Source organism: Talpa occidentalis, unplaced genomic scaffold, assembly GCF_014898055.3.
Source record: "Talpa occidentalis isolate TD23 unplaced genomic scaffold, MPIMG_talOcc4v2.1 talOcc4.16, whole genome shotgun sequence".
NCBI lineage: Eukaryota > Metazoa > Chordata > Mammalia > Eulipotyphla > Talpidae > Talpa > Talpa occidentalis.
Genome location: NW_023601653.1, coordinates 5227200 through 5250149, shown reverse-complemented (window position 1 = coordinate 5250149; position 22950 = coordinate 5227200). Strand labels below are relative to the sequence as shown.

At 39.1% G+C, this 22950-nt stretch overlaps 1 protein-coding gene across 4 annotated transcripts in view; it reads right to left on the bottom strand.

The window, feature by feature from the left end:
* The window catches only part of DMC1 (DNA meiotic recombinase 1), a 33615-nt gene that overhangs the window by 2529 nt on the left and 8136 nt on the right, over positions 1 to 22950 (bottom strand). For all 4 annotated transcript variants that reach the window (XM_037513573.2, XM_037513572.2, XM_037513574.2 and 1 more), the window contains 8 exons: positions 21423 to 21475; positions 19710 to 19751; positions 18433 to 18505; positions 15896 to 15987; positions 15463 to 15536; positions 15224 to 15338; positions 14808 to 14868; positions 1651 to 1767 (listed from right to left, as the gene is read on the bottom strand). In XM_037513573.2, the coding sequence (XP_037369470.1) occupies positions 1651 to 1767; positions 14808 to 14868; positions 15224 to 15338; positions 15463 to 15536; positions 15896 to 15987; positions 18433 to 18505; positions 19710 to 19751; positions 21423 to 21475 (627 nt within the window). The remainder of the gene's footprint in view (positions 1 to 1650; positions 1768 to 14807; positions 14869 to 15223; positions 15339 to 15462; positions 15537 to 15895; positions 15988 to 18432; positions 18506 to 19709; positions 19752 to 21422; positions 21476 to 22950) is intronic.

Here is a 22950-nt window from a genome sequence, read left to right as displayed (position 1 = left end):
GTACCCTCACCTGCAATAAAGCTTCATTTCTGACACCTACTCTGACTCCCTCATGAATTTCTTCCTGCACCAAAGTCAAGAACCTCTGGGGTCAGTCAGCAGTCCCTGTTTCATCAAAAGGGGGCATAAGGGGTAGTGGTGGGGAAAAAAAGTATTCTCAAAAACTCTAGTAGACATCAGAGATAGCATGATTTAAGTGGCTTCATTCCTATACTCAACTACAGAAACAGTGTAGGCCTAGATTCAGGTAGCACGGATTCTAATCCTGTGGTGTCCTATCTATTAGTTGTATGTGGGGGCCAGCCCATTCATTTACTCTTTAAGAAGATATTTATCGAGCACCAGCTATATCCCCCTTGTAGGTACCTGAATGTATATGTGAGAAAAATAGACAAAGATTCCTGTCTTTGTGGAACTTAATGTTTGAGAGGAAGTGACAGCATAAATAATGGAAATAATAAAAACATGATATACTGGAATATAAGTTTACATGGAAAGAAAATAGAGCTGAGAAAGGGGGATCAAAATACGGAAATGGGGAGGAAGCTTTGTGATTAGAAATAGGGACATGGGGCCTCCCCGGTGGCGCAGCGGTTGAGCGCTGGCTTGCGAAGCTGCCCGCGGCCTCTGCAACGCCGGTTCGATCCCCGGCTGCTCCCCGGCCACCAGAGGAGGGTCCCACATGGCGCGCAGACCTCTCCTGCCGCCCACTGCTCCCCTCAGCAGTGTACTTCGGTCCTTCTGCCTGCTCTGCTCCCCGCTCTGGCTCTGGTGAATTCTCTCACCCTCCCACGCTTCTGACTGTACCCAGTGCATGTATAAACAAACAAACAAACAAACAAATAAATAAATAAAAACATGCCTCTATAAAAAAAAAAAAAAAGTACTGAAAAAAAAAGAAATAGGGACATGAAGACGAGCATTGTTGAGAAGGTAACATTTGATCAAAGACTTGGAGATAACCAGAAAGAGGGCTGTGTGGGGAAAGATTAGTCCATCTAGGGAGAACAGTAAGTACAAAGGATCTAAGGCAGCAGGAGTATGCCTGGCATATTTATAGAAGATCAAGATGCCCCTTGAGGTTGGAGTACAATGAGTATGGGGGTGGCGGTGAGGGGAGGGAAGCAGGAGGAAGAGGAAGAGGGCCGTTCATGTAGTGCTTTATGAATTACTGTAGACACTAAGCTTTTTGCCTGAATTAAAATGAGAAGCCATTGGAGGAGTTTAAGCAGATGATAGTTTTACAAACAATCACCCTGGGCTCTGCTGAAAATTGATACAGTGGACAATGGTCACCTAACTGCTTGGGGCCTTGGTTTCTACACCTGGAAGGTGACTCTATTTATTCCTCTCATGCTTTGCACTTTCCCTGCCCTGCACTTACCACATTTTCATTGGTATGAATTCATTATTTAGCATCACTGCAAGCTTTAGTAGATCAGGGACCAAATCTGTTCATCAACAAATTTCCTGACTCTCTAGTATCTGTGCATAGTAGGAACTTCTTAGTGAAATAAATAGTTTTTGAGAAAGAAATGCACACATTTGAATTTTGCACAGTACCTGCCACTGGAATAATTAGATGCTCAGAAGATGCAGTTCTATTTAATACTATATAAAAGAGAATCTGGTTAAGAAGAATATATTTACCTGTCATAAATCTTGGCAATTCTGAGTTCTCCTCTTCCCTTTCTCAAGCTTATTCTTGTTGTTGAAGCATGAGCCAGAATGTGTCCCCCGATGGGCTTTTTGGGGTCTGCCTGAAAACTGAATTAACAAAACACCTTTCAGGTTTCATCATGTGGCTATACTAACATCTGCAATTACAAGGCACCTTCTGTGGATGATGGGGGTGGGGTAGGCGCGTCTTCTCAACAAGCAGAGGCAGAAACTCTGCAGGTGGAGCTGCTTCATACCCCACTGCCATTCAGTTCAGACTAATGAGATTCCTATGACAAATGGCTCACATTTTAATTTTTTTAAAAAAGAGAAAACACAAAAAGAACATAATGAGCTGTTTTAGGAAACTCGTAGGGTTAAGTAAATTTTTTTTTTACAAAATACAAAAATTGAATTTATTATTTATTCATCAGAAATATTTATTAACGAGCTATGTGCCAAGTGTAGTTGAGTCTAATAAATAAGCTATGATGTAATGAGAGCAGACTGAGAAACTCCTTGATTTTTTAAAAAAGATTGATTTGTTTATGCATACAAGAGCTGGGGTGTAGGCCAGAGGTTTGAGAGGTGAGCAGATTCACCTGAGACAGAGTGGGGAGCAGAACAGGAGGATCTACTGAAATACACTGCTGAGGGGAGCCGTGGGGAGACAGGAGAGGTCTGCAGCACCATGTGGGTCAGCTCCCTGGCCAGGGATTGAACTCATGCTGCAATGGCTGCTGATAGCTTCCATAGTGCTGAGAATGAACCCCTTGTGCCACCAGGAAGGCCCAGAAACTCCTTGTTCATCACTATACTGTGGAAGCCTTCAAGGTTGAACTGATTATACATTTGTAGTGAGGATAATCTCAGAAATATTGTTGTCTTTATCACTGATGCCTAATGTCTCCTTTTCTTTTTTTTTTTAATTAATTTATTTATACAAGAACCGGGGTACAGGCCAGATGCGCGGGAGGGTGAGAGGATTCACCAGAGCCAGAGCAGGGAACAGAACAGGCAGACTGACGAAATACACTGCTGAGGGGAGCAGTGGTGAGACAGGAGAGGTCTGCCACGCCATGTGGAATTCTCGCTGGCCGGCTGGGATGGAACCAGCGCTGCAGAGGCTGCAGACAGCTTCACAGCATGGCGCTCAACCACCTGCGCCACCAGGGGAGGCCCCCTAATGTTTATTCTTCTAAAGAAGGATACAAAAAAGATAAGCAATTACTATGTCTAGTCATGTGAATTCAAAATGATTATGATTGCAAGATAGTCATCAATACTGACATTTATCTTGAGTGATACACTCCGCAGGTAGGAAGAGAAATGTTCTTAGAAACCTTAATAGTGAGCCCTTCAAAAAAATAGCAAATTGAATCCAGCAGCATATTACCATGACCAAGGAAGATCTAATCTAGGAATACAAGAGTGATTCAACATAGGGAATCATCAATGTAATATGCCATATCAACAGAATGAAGGAAAAAGAAAACACATGATAATATCAACTGATGCAGAAGAAAATCTAGACTTTGAAATCACCAATAAAGGAAACAGAACATGAACAAGTGAATCTACATGATCAGAATAAACTGTGATAGAGCACAATAGCCTCAGCTGAGGGAGGCCATAGTTACAGTGGATTCAAATTCTGCTTGCTTCACTCTAAGCATGAGGCTTGGTGTAGTGAGGATGTGGCTGACTGGCATGCAGTTAAGTAGACTGTAGGTTGGTGGGAGTAAGAAGCTCTCTGGTAAAGAAGTCTAATATAAAGAGTTGTTTAATTAAATAGCTCAGAGGTTAAACAAGACCATAAGATCCCTGATGGGACTGGATAGGATTGGTTAAGAAACTTCAGGTCCAATATGGAAATAAACACCAAGATTTAGTTCTGGAATAAACCATTGTCAAGAAAGCAGCCAGGTAGCTGACAGCAGTAAAAAGTTAAGAGGCTGGGTGCTCCACACAGGCAGCTGAAGAGGTATTAAAGCAATAAAGTCATTTTAATCAGATAAAATTGCTTGAGATGAATTGTCTCTATAATGCTTAATGCCACTCTTTCTCTTTTTTTAAAGATCTTTAAAATTTATTTATGTATACAAGAAATGGGGTGTACACAGAGGTGCGAGGGTATGTGTGTGAGAGGATTCACCAGAGATAGAGTGAGGAGCAGAACAGGCAGATTTTCTGAAATATACTGCTGAGGGGAGCAATGGGTAAGACAGGAGAGGTCTGCTGCGCCACATGGGTCAGCTCCCTGGCCAGGGATCGAACTCAGGCCACATTTATGATAGTGCTAAGACTTAACCCCTAGGCCACAGGGGAGGCCCTTAATGCCACTCTTTCTAATGGAATGGCTCTAATCTTCCCAGGTCACTACATTATGGGTAGTTCTTCAAGGTTTTATTTTTTTTTTTTTTTTTTTTTTTTTTTTTTTTTAAATATTAATTTTATTTTTATATTCCCCCATACAATTGCAAACGCCCCATTCTGACCCCAATCCTTCCCCTCCCGCCCCCCACCCCCAAAAAGTGTCTCTGGTTCATAGTTTTTTTGTTGATTTTGATTTTCACTTTCTTATATTCATTTTCCTGGTCCCTTATTTAAGTTTTCTAGATTCCTGCTATGAGTGAGACCATCCGGTATTTTTCTTTTTCTTTTTGGCTTATTTCGCTGAGCATGATCCCTTCCAGCGCCATCCATGTTGCTGCAAATTGCATGTGTTTATCTTTTTTGAATGCTGAGTAATATTCCATGGTATATATGTACCACATCTTCTTGATCCAGTCATCTATTTTTGGGCATTTGGGTTGTTTCCAAAGCTTAGCTATTGTAAACAGTGCTGCTATAAACATAGGAGTGCAGGTGCTCTTTGGAATTGATGTTTCTGTGTCCTTTGGGTAAATACCTAGGAGTGGAATTGCTGGATCATATGGAAGCTCTATGTTTAGTAGGTCCAGAAATCTCCACACAGCTCTCCATAGTGGTTGGACCAGTTTGCACTCCACCAACAGTGCACAAGAGTTCCTTTTTCTCCACATCCTCGCCAACATTTGTTGTTGCTAGTTTTTTTAATATGTGCCATTCTCACTGGTGTGAGATGGTATCTCATGGTAGTTTTGATTTGCATTTCCCTGATTACAAGTGATGTTGAACATTTTTTCATATGTCTGTTGGCCATTTTCATTTCCTCTTCAGAGAAGTTTCTTTTAGCTCTTCTGCCCATTTTTTGACTGGATTATTTTCTTTGTTGTTGCTGAGTCTCATCAGCTCTTTGCAGATTTTTGTGATCAGTCCTTTATCATTAGTGTTGGGTGCAAAAATGTTCTCCCAGTTGGTGGGGTTTCTCTTTGTTTTTGTTATTGTCTCTTTTGCTGTGTTCTTCAAGGTTTTAAAAGAATACGATGTGCAATTCCAAAGAGCACCAGCACCCCTATGTTTATAGCAGCACTGTTTACAATAGCTAAGATTTGGAAACAACCCAAATGCCCAAAAATAGATGACTGCATCAAGAAGATGTGGTACATATACACCATGGAATATTACTCAGCATTCAAAAAAGATAAACACATGCCATTTGCAGCAACATGGATGGCGCTGGAAGGGATCATGCTCAGCGAAATAAGCCAGAAAGAAAAAGAAAAATACCGGATGGTCTCACTCATAGCAGGAATCTAGAAAACTTAAATAAGGGACCAGGAAAATGAATAACTATAAGAAAGTGAAAATCAAAATCAACAAACAACTATGAACCAGAGACACTCTATGGGAGGTGGGGGGCGGGGAGGGGAGGGATTGGGGTCAAAATAAGGGGGTCGCAATTGTATGGGGAATATAAAAATAAAATTTATAATTAAAAAAAAACCAGAGCTGCCATAAATAAATAAATAAATAAATAAAAGAATCCGATGTGGTATCTAGATGAGCTGCTTGAGGTCTTGATGATATTCTGAACTGGGCTGTGAACTCTGAACTTGTAAACACTGAATTTATGCTTCTTTAATGAATTTTTCAAGTTTTTCCTTTAGTACTATTATTATTCACTTATATAGTCCCCTTCAACCCCTCTTCTATTACTTATTACTAAGCTCCTTAAGGACAGACTACATAGTATTTATCTTTGTAGCGACTAGTTACACAGTGGGTGCTCACAACTACTTCTCGCACTAAAAATACAGAAGTCACAAAAATACCAAGGAGAGTATTAGAATACTGCAGAAAGATGGTGCTTCCACAGAAGGTAGATCAGCTAGAAACTTCTACTAAGAGGAGATAAGAAAGGAGAGTCAGGATTAGCTACATGGGTGGCGAGTTTTCACAGCTATGTTACTGCTTCTCACAGATGGTCTCGCAATACTGCTCAGGAGTTCTTCCATATGAGCGTGGCTAGCTGCTCCCATCTGCAGCCTCCAGCAGTCTCCTTAAGCACCCTTTTCCTTTCCTGTCCCCACACCTTGAACATTGCCTGCTTCACAAAAATAACAGAAATCCTTCAACTTATCTTTCTATCTGCCATCTCCCCACTTCTCTATAGTTGTACTATTCTTCATCCTTCCCTCTCAAACTCTTTATTTCAGCCTGTCTTTCCATGCCTCCATACTTCTGCACATACGATTCCCTTGGAAACAAAAGCCCTTTTTCCACTGTGTTTGTTCATTTAGCTACTGCTCACCCATCAAATGTCATTCCTTCTAGAAAACTTTGCCTAATCCCCTGAAACAGTAGAGCCTGTCTTCTTTGTGTTTTCATACCACTGTGTGTACTCCCCCTATGAAAGCACACTACTTTGTAATTTTTAATTCATGGGTCTCATTCCCCCACAAATGCTAAATCTTTTTTTCATCTTTGTAATTCTAGTGCCTAGAACAGGGACTGTAATGTAGAAGACACTCAGTAAATATTATTGAATGTACAAAGGACAATATGGGTCTCCCTGCCTACATCCTTCTGAAAACAGATTGTAACATATTTTCCAGTAACTTCTGAAAGGAGTTCTGACAGAAAAGCAAATGTAAAAGGAGCTAGGATTTCCCCCCAATTGAAGTAATCTCCCTAACCTTGAATACAGACACTCTAAAGAAGAACAGGATACTGGAGCTTCTAACTGTATAGCCATGGCTTTACAAACTTAGCAAATTATTGTCTGTGCTTACCAATGTGGTGCCCTGAGCACAAAAGAGCGTGGGTACTACTGCTTGCTACTTATTACTCTGGGTGAAGAACCTAAGTTTTAAGATTATCTCCAAAGGAGAGGATTTCAAATGAACTAAATGGGGAAATAAATAACAGAATTTGCAAAACTACTATAAACTATATAGGAGAGATATGGGGAGAAAAGGCCTCAAAAATGATTCATAAATTAAGAGGTTATACTTAAAATAGATTGTCACACAGCATGACAGCTTCAGCTGTGGGAGAATGCCAAGACAATTCAAACTGTACTTGCTCCATCATGGTATTCAGGATTCTGTGTAGAACTTTGTTTAGATTGTACGGCTTTTACTCTTTCTTGAGGATCACTAACACTTTGATGTTAACCAAAGGTACAACTTCCTCCTCGAAAAATGCCTGTGTATACATATGCAAAATTTCATTTAAGTTTAGGAGATTCATGGTTCCTACCCCCTCTAATGTAGATGGGTATGAATAACATAACCACCAGGATTTACTTATTATGTGGCAGATAATCTCCTAAATCACTGCATTATTTTCCTTTGCTTGGATTCCATATTTAGTAAATGCATTTGGATTAAAATGCAAATGCATTTTAATGCATTTGGATTCCTATAGGGTCTTCCAGGAAGGAGAGAATGAATCTCCACTGATCACAAGGACTCAAATGTGGTTACATTCTTCATCATTAGTAAATTAGCCATCTGAGCTTTCACTGAACTTCACTGGCTTGCCTGCTGTTGTAAGAGCTCTCAGGCCCTTTTTTCAGGGATGGTGCAGCGGAGGCGGCTGGCCTAGGAGCAGGTCAGGTCTCTCATGCCAGTGGGGTTAGGGTTGTGAAACCAAAGACAATTGCGAAAACTTGACAATTAGGTTTGAAACCCAGCCCACTGTTGGGAGGTGTGAAGGGACCCTTGAAAGCCATAAAAGGCAGGGAAGCAGATGAATTCCAACTCTTGCCTGGGACTCTCGCCTGGAAAGGCCTTTGCTTCAGACCTCAACTGGTCAGAGACGCCCAACTGGGAAGACCTTCACTACCACTTGACTGCCGCTCCTGCCTCTGGCACAACCGGTAACACTTCCTGACTGATGTCACTTGGCCTATGCCCAGTGTCTCTAAGAGCTATCTGCCAATGGCCTTTGTTCGGGGACTCTAGGAGATAACCGCCTCTGGCACTGCCTCCTGATTGCCACTGCTGACCTATGCCCACACCTCTAGAGCTTTCGCCTGTTGCTGGAGCCTCCGCTGCTGCCCAGCCCAGCCTCTGGATTGCTGCTGTTGGCTGCTGTGGAGTTGCCTCAGCAAGGCCACCTGTGATCACCTCCAGCTGCCACCATGAGTTGGGTGCTGGTCCACTGCCTATGGGTGTACCGCCAGCTTGAGGCTCTCATCAGAGGGAGGCTGTCATTCACAGGTAGTTTTTGGTTTGGACTACCAGACCCTGTGGACACTATCTGGGGTAGGACAGATGGCCATCTGTGGTTTTAGAAACTCTTTCCATTTTTTTTTTTATCTCTCCCAATATCCCCCTTGTAAATAAACCCTGTTGTTTTTACACTCTGCATTTGAATCATATCTTGCAATTGTAAGTGCATGGGTGAGGACCCACAAACTGCGCCATTCCCCAGGTTTGCAGTTTCAATGAGTCTGCTCCCTAGAGCTGCAATGGTTCTCAGCAGACTGACCAAACCAAACCTCGGCCACAAAACTGAGGGTACTGAACTCTGGCTAATTCACCAGGGTAATGGATACATCCCTGCAAAGTCTCAAATGATAGATGTTAACCTTTCCCCAGGCATGTATAGCCTGATGTTTGGTACATGAACTTTTTATTTATTTATTTATACAAGCACTGGCTACAGTCAGAAGCACGGGAGGGTGAGAGAATTCACCAGAGCCAGAGCGGGGAACAGAACAGGCAGACCTACAAAATACACTGCTGAGAGGAGCAGCGGGCACAGCAGGAGAGGTCTGCATACCATGTGGGACCCTCGCCGGTGGCCGGGGATCAAACTGGTGCTGCAGAGGCTGCGGCCAGCTTTGCAGTCCAGCGCTCAACCGCTGCCCCAACCAGCTGTGTGACCTCAGGAAAACTGCTTAACCATTTCAAGTGCCTGCTTATTTATTTTTACATAGAACTGGGTGTAGGCCAGAGGTACAGGGGGTGAAAGAATTCACCAGAGACAGAGTGGAGAGCAGAACAGGCAGATCTACTGAAATACGCTGCTGAGGGGAGCAGCGGGCGAGACACGAGAGGTCTGCTACACCATGTGGGTAGCTCCCTGTCCGGGAATCAAACTGAGGCTGTTTCAGTGGGTCGATGTGGTAGAAGCACTGAGACTTAAGCCCTAGGCCACCAGGGAGGACCCATTTCTTAATTTTAATTGGGAGATAATAACTGTACCTAACTGATAGAGTAGCTTATGTGAATAAAATGAAATTATTTAGGTAAGACATTATGCCAGTGACTGTTATCTGATTTAATAATCCTGACTCAAATGCCTATTATCTATGTTAATTGTTAGTTACTTAACTTTATGAATCTCAGTTTTACTGTAAAATGGGAACAAAAAACCTCTTAGGGCTGTTGAGAAAACTCAAGATATATTAATATAATTCATTGAGAGCCTAAGAGTTATATTATGTGTGAGGCACAGTGCCAGGTCATATACACACACTAGCTCTATCTTTAAATTAATTTTGGCACATAAGAGATATTCAATCGTAACTATTACTATTCTAACTAAATGATTCAGTTTAAAGTTTCTCTTTCAATGACACTGGACCAAGAAACTTTTCTGAAAGTTTCTTTGAACTTCTTGAGTATTCTAGCAGTTATAACCAAGTCTTGAGGTAAAGTACAAGAAGGTGTAATAGCATTCTACATTCTTTTAGAGGGCTTTAATTTACTTCTATTTCTGACCAAGTAAAAACAGCTTCAGAAAACCACCCACATCCTTCCTTTAGCCTATTCTCTTATTTCCCCTTCTTTTATTTTCTTCTCTTCTTTCCTCCTTTTCTCGAAGGACGGGGGAATAAGAGGAGGAGAAAGAGATGAGGGTGGACATTAGGAATAAACGGATCAAGAGAGATTGTTTCATTTATACCACTTTGATTGAACAGGATACAACATAATATACTATAGAAAGCAAGATCCAGAACAGACCAACCGAACAACTTCAAATTAGGCTGGGTGGTGAGGAGTATGCTTTGAGATTAAGAGAAGATAGGGAGAGAAGAGTACAGCCCAAAGAGAAAATTTGGGAGAAGAAATGGTTTTATAAAAAGGAGGTATATCTTCCTGTTTTGGGAGAAGAGATGGTTTTATAAAAAGGCAGTATATCTTCCTGTTTCCTCCCAAAATATATAGAAAAATTTATACTTTTCCCAACATTTTGAAGATGAAATTCTGGGTTTTTGGAGGGGCAGGGGAAGGAGGCAGCAACATACTAAGAACGGCTTCATGGAAACAACAGGTGGCCCAGAGACTGAATTATGTTGAGGTGACATGAGAATTACATAAGATGATGCATGGAAGATAATGCTGACACAGGGAGAGCAATCAATAAATGTAAGTTCTCGGGCCTTCCTGTTGGCACAGGGGTTAAAGACACAGTGCTATCAAGCTATCTCCAGCCACAGCAACATGAGTTCAATCCCCGGTCAGGGATGACCCACACGGCACAGCAGACCTCTCCCGTCTTGCCAGCTGCTCCCCTCAGCAGTACATTTCAGGAAATCTGTCTGTTCTGCTCCTCACTCTGTCTTTGGTGAATCCTCTCTCACACACCCCCTTGCACCTCTGGCCTATACCCCAGTTCTTGTATAGATAAATAAATAAATCTTTTAAAAAAATATAAGTTCTCTTAATTTGGTGGGGAGAAAAGTAAAGTTTAAAAAGTTGAAATGACTTGCACAAGGCCACCACACTAGTGCCTCTGGTTTAACATTTTTTTTTTCTAGCCATACTGCCTCTTTTTTTTTTTTTTTTTTTTTAATTTTCTAGAGGCATGTCTTATTTATCTATTTGTTTGTTTGTTTGGTTTATACATGCACTGGGTACAGTCAGAAGCCTGGAGGGCGAGAGAATTCACCAGAGCCAGAGCGGGGAGCAGAGCAGGCAGAAGGACCGAAGCACACTGCTGAGGGGAGCAGCGGGCGGCAGGAGAGGTCTGCGCGCCATGTGGGACCCTCCTTCGGTGGCCGGGGAGCAGCCGGGGATCGAACCGGCGCCGCAGAGGCCGCGGGCAGCTTCGCAACCCAGCGCTCAACCGCTGCGCCACCTGGGAGGCCCTGCCTCTTTTTTTTTTTTTAAAGATTTATTTATTTATTTATTTATTTATTTATTTATTTATTTATTTATACAAGCACTGGGTACAGTCAGAAGCGCGGGAGGGCGAGAGAATTCACCAGAGCCAGAGCGGGAAGCAGAGCAGGCAGAAGGACCGAAGCACACTGCTGAGGGGAGCAGCGGGCGGCAGGAGAGGTCCGCGCGCCATGTGGGACCCTCCTCCGGTGGCTGGGGAGCAGCCGGGGATCGAACCGGCGCTGCAGAGGCCGCGGGCAGCTTCGCAAGCCAGCGCTCAATCGCTGCGCCACCAGGGAGGCCCCATACTGCCCCTTAATTTATGCTAATGATGTTGAATCACTAGGTGACATCTTTAAGAGAAAAGACTGACAGCACATTTACAAGATTAAAAATGTTCCACGATGACTTTTTGTTTCAGCCAAACAAATACACAAATGAAGAAAGTGGCAACATCAGGGTCTTATTCGTGCTCACATTATTTGCTCTGGTGTGGAGCTTTACAGGCTGATATTTTGATTCTGTATCTCTAGGCCCTCTTCAACTGGATCATTCTAGTTCTAAAATCTGTATCTATAAGCCTCATCTAGGAGCTACTGCTCTGTTGTATCATACGGCAGCTCCTCGCCTCTATAATTTTGTTCCTTTTTAATACGATGCGCCATCAAGTATAATGCATGGGATATAAGCCTCAATTATTGTCAGTGTACTTGCGGACTCATACCAATTATAGTGATATTTCTCTGACAGGCCCCAGGCACACTGCAGCTTAGAGTTCCTCAACACTGAAAAACAGATATTTTCCTTATGGGAGGTTTTCTAATAGCATTTGAAATCATTTAGTTTAAAAACTGTCCTTTTTTTTTTTTTTCATTTAGTTGTGGTAATTTATGTGTTTTATATGAAGACATGCATTTAATTTGCATTGTTATAATTTAATATACTTTAGAATCTACTAATTATAGTGAATCTTGTTTTCTTACAGTCAGGGTAGGTAGAGGACAAGATGCTTCAAAGCAAACTTATCCAGCAAAAATACTAGCCTTTGTTACCTTCTCTGACTCTTCGCTCCCTTCATTATAACTCTACTCCCTCTCCAAATCCCTCAATTATTTCCTTTCTGTCACCTCTCTATTTTTCCTTTCATTGTCTTATTGGAGTCAATTCAAAATGGTTTTACTGTTTATGAAACTTTCTATAAATATAAGAAATAGAACCTCTCTCTGACCTAATTTCCACCATTCCCTCTGCCTTCCAACTCTAGATCGACAGTCGTGGCCTCCTCAATGCTCCCTCCCCACACCTGAAGAAAGAACATTGCTCTTTCACTTGCACTGTTTTATTTGAAAGCAACCCACTTCCTCCCTCTAAGCCAATGAGTCATTTTCTCTTTTTAAAGAAAGCCTTAAAAATCTTCCATTTCGCTTCAGTTTAAAATTATTCTCGTTGTGAAGTACTTCATGTCCTGGGTATGAAAGACACCCTTTAAAGCAGAGAAGACTGCCTGAACCACTCAGGACTACAGACAATGCATGACCTACTAAGACTTTAAAATTATGAGTTGAATGGACATCCTTTATTGTTCTTCTTTGTGGAGTCAAGGCACACAGTCTCTTTTGCTCACTAGTGAGTTCCCAAAACCTTGATACATAGTAGTATTTTAATAAATAATTTATTGAATGAGTTAAATTATTCATTTCCCTCTCCTTAACCTCTTTAACTTTCTTAATACCATTTATGCAGTTCATATTTTCACATTGGAATCTTCTAAGATTAAGTAGAACATATTTATGAAAGAATATTGAAAAGTAAGAGGTAAATCAAACTGCAGAAGATACAGTTTAGAAAGTGTCTAAAGAAAAAAAAAAAAAAAAAAAAAAGAAAGTGTCTAAAGAGAGACACATTTATTTCAGTACATTCATGGAATTTACATTAGCATGTCAAATACCTTCTAATATATATCAATGACTCATTTATTTGCTACTATATGATGTATTAGCTCAGTGTAAAAGTAATATCACTTTATATTGCAACCATCAATGTAGTCATTGATTTAAGCAAGACTATCCAATAGATGTTAAAACCAGGGGATATAAACTTACTGTAGAACACAATATTGACACTAGTCTCCAAGTATCACCCTACAAATGATTTATTAATTACAAAAGGGAAAGGGTCTTTTGTAATAGAGAACTCTTACGACCCTCTTAATCACATGATCAAACATGACTAATAATGAGACAAACTGCCATCAAGTGCCTCCTGATACACTGAGAGGACCATAATACTGCTTTTCCTGCCAAAACTGTTTAACATTTTAAATAACAAGGGAAAAAAATCAACTCCAATTTGAGGAATATTCTGAAAAACACTTCACATGTGCTCTTCAAAAATGTCAGTGTCATAAAAGTCTATCGAAGGGTGAGGAATCACTGTAGCTAAAGAAGACTAAAGAGATATGACAACTACATGCACAGCATGATCCTCAATTGGATCCTGAATAGGAAAAAAATAAACCCACCAATTATAAAAGATATTATTGTGACTCCTGGAGGTACTTGAACACAACTGTATATTAGCCAACATTAAGATGCCAGTGTTAACATTTCCTGAATGTGGTGATCATACGGTAGTTATGTAGGAGAATGTTCTTGTTCTTAGAAGACATATGATGAAATATTAGTTATGTGTTATGATGTCTGCAAATAATTCTCATTGGTTCAGGGCAGGAAACTCTCAAATGGTTCACCAAAATTATATGTGTGCATACATATGCTTGGTGTATACGTATATTTATGTGTATATGTATGCATGAGTATAAGTATGCAGAGTGAGATTTTATACACACACAAGAGGAAAATATGACAAAATGTCAACAACTGATGAGCCCACTTGACTGATATATTAAACGAGTCTTCTAACTTTCCAGTTAAAATTTTTTTCTCAATAAAATGTTGAAAGATCTTTTAAAAAATTTTTGAAGATTCAGGATTATTTTGACTGCTTATTCAGGTATATGATGCTCAAAACTATTGATGGTGGCAACTAACCTTTTTTCAAATTTTCTGCTTTCCTCAGTCTCCTTCGGCTCTCCTACTCTTTCCAATCGCTGCATCTCTCAAACAGAGCCATCAATAGATCAGCCATGTGCACAATTACTTCAAGAAATTCTGAATATGCCTGTGTGGACTGCAATTCTGCTTCTTCAAGCAGGAAATTTCTCTCACAGGACCTCTTATAAATAATATACCTCATGTCTATCCTGTAGAGTCTGCATTTTTGTTTTTAGGTTGTCAGTTTATCAGTGCAATGGACGCTATTAATGTTCCCCAAAACAAGATTTTTATTTCCCTAGGATCTTCTTTTCTTTTCTTTTTTTAAAGTATCTGGTTTTTATTGTCCTCTAATATCTTTTTAATATTTTACAGTACAAAGTTTCTCTGAAAATGGTTAAACTATTGCTTTATTCCATAAAGAACTAGAGATTCTGGAGAACAAATAAGTCATATTTGCAAATTTGAAGTAATGAGCACTGTGCAACCAAGTGAGTGGTGATAGGTTTGTGTCTGCATCAAGACTGGTCGCTCTGGCGCTCTTCTCTATGTTACTCTGACCCTTTTACTGTTAACCTTTGTAAAATATAAAAGCAAAATAATTGGGACTTACGTCATTGTTGCTCCTGGATCGGCAGTCATTTGATTGGTCACAAACACAGCCACATTATATTCTGCATCAAGAAATAAATTAAGAAAGTAAGAGAAGGTAATGTAAACATAGAAAACTCACTGTTTAGATATCAGAGTTTAGCAACAATGTGCCATGAATTTATTTTATAAACAAGATTGTATTCTTATTTTTTCATTGGTAATTTAAAGTTATTATTGCTATTATTTCGGTATCTTATTGTGTTAGAATGAATGTTTTTGATTTAATAAGACTTGTATGACTATGAAGATAATTTTGATTTTAAAAAATGTGTTACCTCCTGATATTATTGTGAACTTCTCTGCAAAGCCTACTCAGCAAACAGTCACAAATGCTATTCTGATAGCACCATTTTATTAAAAAAAAAACAAAACTACCTTCTGAGATTTTTTGGAGTCGTGACAACATCTGAGCCAATTTTTGCTGCCGTTCAGCCAACTCCCCACGACCACTGAAATCCACTCGAAAAAGTGCCATTATTGAATCAATAATCTGCACAGGGTTAATGTAAAAATAAGTTTTCATTTGGAAATGGAAGAAGTTAATTTGAATCAGAATCAACAAAGAAAAATAACATGCTAAGTTGACTGAATGAGCATTATTTAAGAGCTTGTACCAGTAGCTTGAAGATGCCAGCTTCTTCATGGAACTTTGCTGCTACATAATCAAGTAGCTCCATCTGATGTTCACCTGGTGGGAAATGCAGTGAGAAAATGCTGTAAGAGCTGGACCAGGCAGAGAGTAGGATCATCTACGTCCCTGGGAAGCAGGCCAAAGAGAGTCTTCGAAGGACCTTCTTAATTATTTATGATTTCATTAAATATGTTTTATATTTTGCCTCAGCATACATGCCAAATTCTACATTATCTAAAAATAATGTTACCCTCTATTTTAAAGACACAGCATAAGAAATAATTTGAGGATATTTTAATATCTAAGCCTTACCTTAGATATTAATTTGGAGGAAAATAAAACAAAAAAGTAGTATCGAAATGTTGTAAGTAGCACTCAGTGCTGCCAACCTTAAAGCAGATGCTTCGGGTTCTTACTAGTATATGCACGTGCATAGAGGACGTTGTCCAGCACTGCATCATGGTCTACATTGAAGCGATCAGCAATGTCCCGGAGGCGATCTGGACGGCTGGGGTATGCCAAGATTAAGGATCCAATAAAGCATTTAGACAACCACAGACAATAATATCTTATGTAATAAACAGAAGTAAAACAACGAACCCGCAAAGGTAATCCAAAGGACACTAAGAATCACTTAAAATCTATACCAGATTTTATTTGTCGTAAGTCCCTCAACTTATGAATACCCTAGGCAGTGATGACAGTCATAGGAATGAGGCCATGTGAATTTAAACACTAAATTTTCTAATCTTTAAAATAACCTTGGAAGCTAGTTGTTATGGCCTATATTACATTTTACTAATGAGGACACTAACAAACAGATTAGGCAAATGACTCAGGATTATGCAGCAAATCAGTTACAAGAGAAAAACTAGAAACTAAGATTGTGAGTCTCTTTTGTTCTCAGTTCTATAAAAATAGATCTATTCTAGGAAGATAATATCACTGAATTATATTTCAAGTCACTTCAAAGTGAATTAATTAACTCTCTTCATACTCCTTGCTTGCTCAATATGAAACTGTTTAATATACCATTAATCATGTGTTGCCACCAAATGATAAATTTGACTACATCAACCCAAGGGTCAAAAAGTTACTTCAAGGGTTAGACTCTCCAATCTAGAGTTTTGCACTTCTTTAGATTTTAAAATCCACCTTCTTCAGGAGTTGGATTAAGGAGTTAGCTTTCTGAAATTAGTAAATTCATACAGAGGCAAATTCAGTCTGCCTGCAAAGGTATTCTGGAAGATAATAATAATCATTTCTATCTACCTAAATTGAAAAGGAGTAATAAGTTTACTTTCAGTCTTTGATGAAGTGAGGTATAATAAAATTTATGTCTGGGGTCTCGTTTCACTTTGTTTATGGTATTTCTGTAACTCTGATCATACTGTAAGTAACTATGAATCAAGGACCATTTATCATCTTATTTGTGACACTGTAATTGTTCAATAAATGTTGAGTTGTCTTTAGGATTCCTCAACCACCTATTGATATATCCTAATACATAATACAGGTTTCTTCTTCAGAGCTTCAGTAACAGCCACTAGTATCTTCCATTGCTACTGAATATACCCTGTAGATGTTTTTGGTGGACATATCAAAGCAGCAAGGAGTTGGAAGAGGCAGTAACATTTTTCACCACATCAGCTTTTTACAGAACACAGTTACTATGTGATTAGGAGTATAAAAGCTGCACTTAAGGTGAAGGAAAATTCAAATCAACCTACAAATATTTATCAACTGATTACTATAGGTAATCAATGACCATATTAACTTATTACCAATGCAATGCATTGTGCAGGATATAAGGAGTTATAAGACAATCCATGTCCATGTCACAGGCAAGCAAATAAACAGGCAAAATATAAACATATAAAAAGAAAAATATAAGAGAGAAAAGCATGCAAGACACTGAAAGATTGAGAACATTCCCATGCACCTCACATGTCCTAGTTTCCCCAGCTGTTAATCTCCACTCCCTCTTTTCTCCATCATGACTTTTCTTGATAAAATCCAAATTTCCCACATAGTGGCTGCTAATCTGAAAGAACAAGTCTTCCCTCTCTAAGAACTATCCTTAATTATTTCTGAAGCTAGCTAAACTCCAGCTGAGTTCCTTTTGCTCTGGCCCCATATATCTTCCCTGAGTTAGAAGTCTCTTTGAGAGTTTTCTCATGGCCAGTATTTCCAAATAAAGTCTTCTGCAAACAGTTCTCTGATTGTTTTCCTTCTACTTGAACATTTGAGATAGTAAATTCTAAAATAGATCAAGATGAAAAATGTTTTCTAAGTTGGGTAATTAAAAATTAGAAAAGAAAGCCTTAAAGGATTTAAATGATTTAGGAAAAATGTGAGGAAGGGCTACGGGGGCAAATACCCAAAAGACAGACATTTACCACGCAAATTTCTCTATGACTGGTCAAATTACATTCAAGAGTGAGAGCAAAATAATGGCATTTTCAGACATGCAAGGGCTCAAAGTTTACCACCTACATGACTTTTCTGAAAGAATTTGAGTAGGTACTCCAGCAAAACAAGGGGAAAAGAAAATGGGGATGCAAGAAACCATAATGAGTAAAGGAAATAAGAATCTTTTAGTTATATCTAAATAACTGTTTTCTAATTTCAAATGTTTTTCAAATTTTAACAGCTAAGTATGTTTTAGAGGCAATAAAATTGGGCTAGAACAGACTGGTCTCTGTCTCTAACAAAGAGATTGTCACTAACAGTGTATCTTAGCGATTTTACACCAAACCCATGTGGAGAAGCTAAACCTTTTTAACTATAAAGTGATTTGAGAACTCAACTTGCAATTGTTTTCCTTTTGGCTGTTTTCATTATTGCTGGCTTACGAGATGATTATGAAAATGATATATTTCCAACAGTCTTTTATGGTGACATTACTATCTCACACTATTATGTCAGCAACTTGTTTAAATTAAAGGGTTACAAAGTGTTTTCTGTATCAATGAAGATAATCTTTCCTCCTGGGTAGCCACCTGCTCCTGGAAGTTGAGCTGTCACTAGGAAGAAAATTAAAATTAATATTAATAGGAGTAAATAAACTTTGTACAAATGAATATATAAATTAACATGGGATTTATGCTGGGTTGCAACTCATCAATCAATCTAGTAAAGAATTATGATCCTGCATTTTAAATAGCATGCTATATTTTTATATTGCTAACTAGTGGGAAAATTATAAATATTCTGCCAATATAGTAGTAATTCAACAGATTGTCAATATTTCTCACAATTAGGAGAAAGTTCTCTTAAAGTACAGAAGTAGGGGGCCTCCCCGGTGGCGCAGCGGTTGAGCGCTGGGTTGAGAAGCTGCCTGCAGCCTGTGCAGCACCGGTTCGATCCCCGCCTGCTCCCCAGCCACCAGAGGAGGGTCCCACATGGCGCGCAGACCTCTCCTGCCGCCCGCTGCTCCCCTCAGCAGTGTACTTCGGTCCTTCTGCCTGCTCTGCTCCCCGCTCTGGCTCTGGTGAATTCTCTCACCCTCCCGCGCTTCTGACTGTACCCAGTGCATGTATAAACAAAACAAACAAATAAATAAATGAAAAACATGCCTCTAAAAAAAAAAAAAAGAACAGAAGTAGGATTTAAATATCACTTTCTTCCTATAAGAAATAGGGGAAAATTAGAAAGCTGAAGAAACTTGCCCAGGGTCACATAATTACTAACGGTGGAGCAAAGACTCAAGTCAGGTGCTTCAACTCTAGAATGCCCAGCTTAGCACTTTGCCAAGCTCCACCAAGTGAGATCAAAGAAATGCAGAATAACATCTTTGTACAAAAGGACATATTTTTGTTTATTTTGCTTTAGAAAATTTGTAAGTCTTTCTTAGGGTCTACCTTATTCTATGGAAAATAAGGGATTCTGACCTCAGTAGATTTTGTGGCATTATTATAGGTAGGGTATAGAAAACATGGAATGGAAAAAACTGAGACTGTGAATGCCTCTCCCCACCAACACACTCACCTACCCACTTACTTCCTATTTTCATTCAGGTGTTCCCAGAGTAGCATAAACAATGTCACCTCATGCACCATATATTCAAAGACCAGTTTGGTAGTTGTACAACCACAGGCACTTTATCTAACATCTGAGCTTCTTGCTAATTTGTTCAGATTACATGAAACTATATAAAGTACACAAAGCAGATCAGTAAGTGATTGCTAGATTATTATTGCTATTACTGTTGCTGTTATGCATCCTTACCACAGAGGGTATGAGAGAGCTGGGTTTTTCCAGTACGAAACTCTATAAAATATAAAGAAAAAACCCATGGTTAATTTTTAGATATTTTCATATAGAATAATACATGGTGGCAGATACGGTTTTCTTTTCCAACTGTCAAATCTCACACAAAAGCACTGCTGCATCATGAATGAATTGTGCATGTATGAATACTAGTAACAAACAGAATCTTTTATTTTCTTAAAAAATTTTATTTATTGCATAGAAAAACTGGGGTGTAGGCCAGAGGTGTGGAGGAGGGTTGAGAGGATTTACCAGAGACAGAATGGGGAGCAGAACAAGTGGATTTACTAAAATACACTGCTGAGGGGAGCAGCAGGCAAGACAGGAGAGGTCTGCAGCACAATATGTGGGTCAGCTTCCTGGCCAGGGATCGAACTCAGGCCACAGTGGTGATAGTGCAGAATCTTTTAAAGGTTTTTATTTTTTTCCCACAAACTGTCCTTGAGATAAAAAATAAATTAAACCAAGTTTTCCTCAAGAACAGTTACATAAATAAAGACTTAAGTCCCTGCCATCAGAAGGAGAGCCTGGGGTTGTCCCACTAACCAAGATCAAGGGGGAACAGAAGTAGTCGCACATTAGGGACATGCCTGAGTTACCAACAAAGGCAAATTCCCTTTGTAGGAAAACTTTCCACTCACCAGTTTGGGCCCATTGAGTGCCCACAGATCAAGCAATAAGATCACAAATATCGGTAAACTCACAAGAAGGAAAGCCACTGAAACTTTGCATCAACAGCAGTAATAAAAACCAGATTTATTTATTTATTTGCATGAATTGTTCTGGAGAAAAATAGAGGATACAATCAGAAAAGAGAAAACCTACTCTCTATGTTCATGGGATATGCATTTCCTAGAAAAATTAATCTCATTTCCAACTACCTTTTGAAGGGGTGAGAAAAAATGATATTCTACAGGCCCGAGATAAAAAGATGAAAAATGCCACTAAGATCCACTAGTTATCACTTCACTTATATATAGAATACACAGAAACCAGAGGGTCAGACAAAGAGAAACTTTAAAACCAACCCTTGAAAACTGACCATAAATCTGAGGCATCCAGGAGGGGAAGGAGAGCAGTGCGAAAGACTATGGTGGAGGATTATGGGTGCTCTTGTGGTGGGAAGGCTGTTGTCAACACACCTGATGGGGGAAATCCTATACTGTCAAAAAATTAACAAGGATGTAAAACAATCGTACTTCATTAAAAATTTTTTCCAAAAAATCCATCAGTTAGGGCCTCCCTGGTGGCGCAAGGGGTTAAGATGCAACCTATGCAACCTATGAAACTATCTGCAGCCACTGTAGCACGAGTTCGATCCCCAACCAGGGAGATGACCCACATGGCTCAGCAGACCTCTCCTGACTTGCCCGCTGCTCCCCTCAGCAGTGTGTTACAGTCTGCCTGTGCTGTTCCCCACTCTGTCTCTAGCGAATCCTCTCACCCCCACACCTCTGGCCTATACCCCAGTTCTTGTATGTATAAATAAATAAATCTTTTTTAAAAAATCCATCAGTTAATGCTGAAATAAAAAATCTATCAGTTAATGCTGTAATGGCAGCCCAGAATGATTCAGTATTATGATAACTGAGATTTCTTCTTACGTTCCAAAGTATGTGTGTATGTTCATAATAATTTTTTCATGTAACAAAAAATTAAGGTTCTACTTACCTCCAAAAGCTTCTGTGATTGCCATGCTTTCAATTCCACCTCCTAGCAACTTACTGGAAATAGAAAGTAAGCATTAGCAATAGGAACAGAAATAGAGACATCAAGAAAAGAGAAAGTATTAATATACTTAGCAACACGTCTGCCTGTCTATTTATCCATCCATCCATACATACATACATACATCCAACATGAAAAGGAATTCCTGGCTGAACAAAATGGCACTCTGTTTGTTTAGATCACTGGTTCTACTCTGTATGGGCAGGTGGATCAACAAAACAATGTATAAGCCCTGCTGTTCTTACTTCTGGTTACCAATGGAAATGGACTAAATAGGCTTTATGGTTCATTTTTCTTTAGAACTGAAATGGAGTTTGAATAAATGGTCTTAGTTACTAACTAGGTTATTCATATTGTGCTGGAACTATGTTTCTGAAAGTCAACTAGCTATTATTCAATTTTTAAAATATAGTAAGAAACAGTCTCCAAATACATGTTTGGAGAATCCAGTGACTATCACCATGATTTGGCTTGTCTCACACAAACCAAATTCTATGAAGAACATGTCAGACTAGGAAATATTAAAAGATGTTATAGGTAATGCTAGCAGTTACATTAACTGCCAGATTTTGACAGCATACATTTAATCGGTAACTCAGTGTTATCGTGCATTTAATATTCTTGATGTGAAAAGACCTGTACTTAAGTCATTATCTCATTCATTTATCTTAAACAGATTTTACACATTCATTTGAAACAAATTCACTTGCAGCAAATATTAATTGTGTTAACTCTACTGAGACCTGGAAGGGGCACTTTAAAAAATTTTGTTGTTTCTATGAGCCTGAATTTTGGGACATATCACAAATCAGATAAAGATTTAAGAGACAGTTAATAAAATAGTTCTACATTTACATGTCTTAAGAGAGCAATTTAAATAAATAGAGAAGAATTATAAATTAAGGACATTGATAAGAAAGGAGTATTTAAATATATATGGAAGCAATAGTAGGAAGTTATCTACAAATTTAGTGAGGACTTCAATGATAAGAAAAATCTAGATACTGACCTTCATAACTTGAATCTAAAGGACAAGGGCTAAGAGATCACCCCTTTGGAGAACATGAACTTAGAGATCCTATAAGCCTAGCAGCTATGAAAGAGAGCTTTACTTGAGAGCTTTATTTCCTCATCTTGACAAAAATCACCTAAAAGCCTATACAGCTCTGGAAAATCTCAGAGAAAATTTCTGGTTGATATGTAATTTTAATCAGCTGAAAAAAAGTAACCACAAAATTTACCTGACAGGGTACCCCTAAGTTATTTGGAATGGCATAATTGTTCCCTTTGTGAAACTCAAGAAAATTCAAAATTAAATATAGAAATAGTGTTTTTAAATCTAGGGAGAGTTAAAAATAGAGACACAAATCAAACCCACAGATTACTATTTTCATATTAAATTTGGGAATATCTGTGTGTATTTGGCATTTCAGAACTTTTAAAGTTTAAGAGAATTTGACCTTTTTTATAA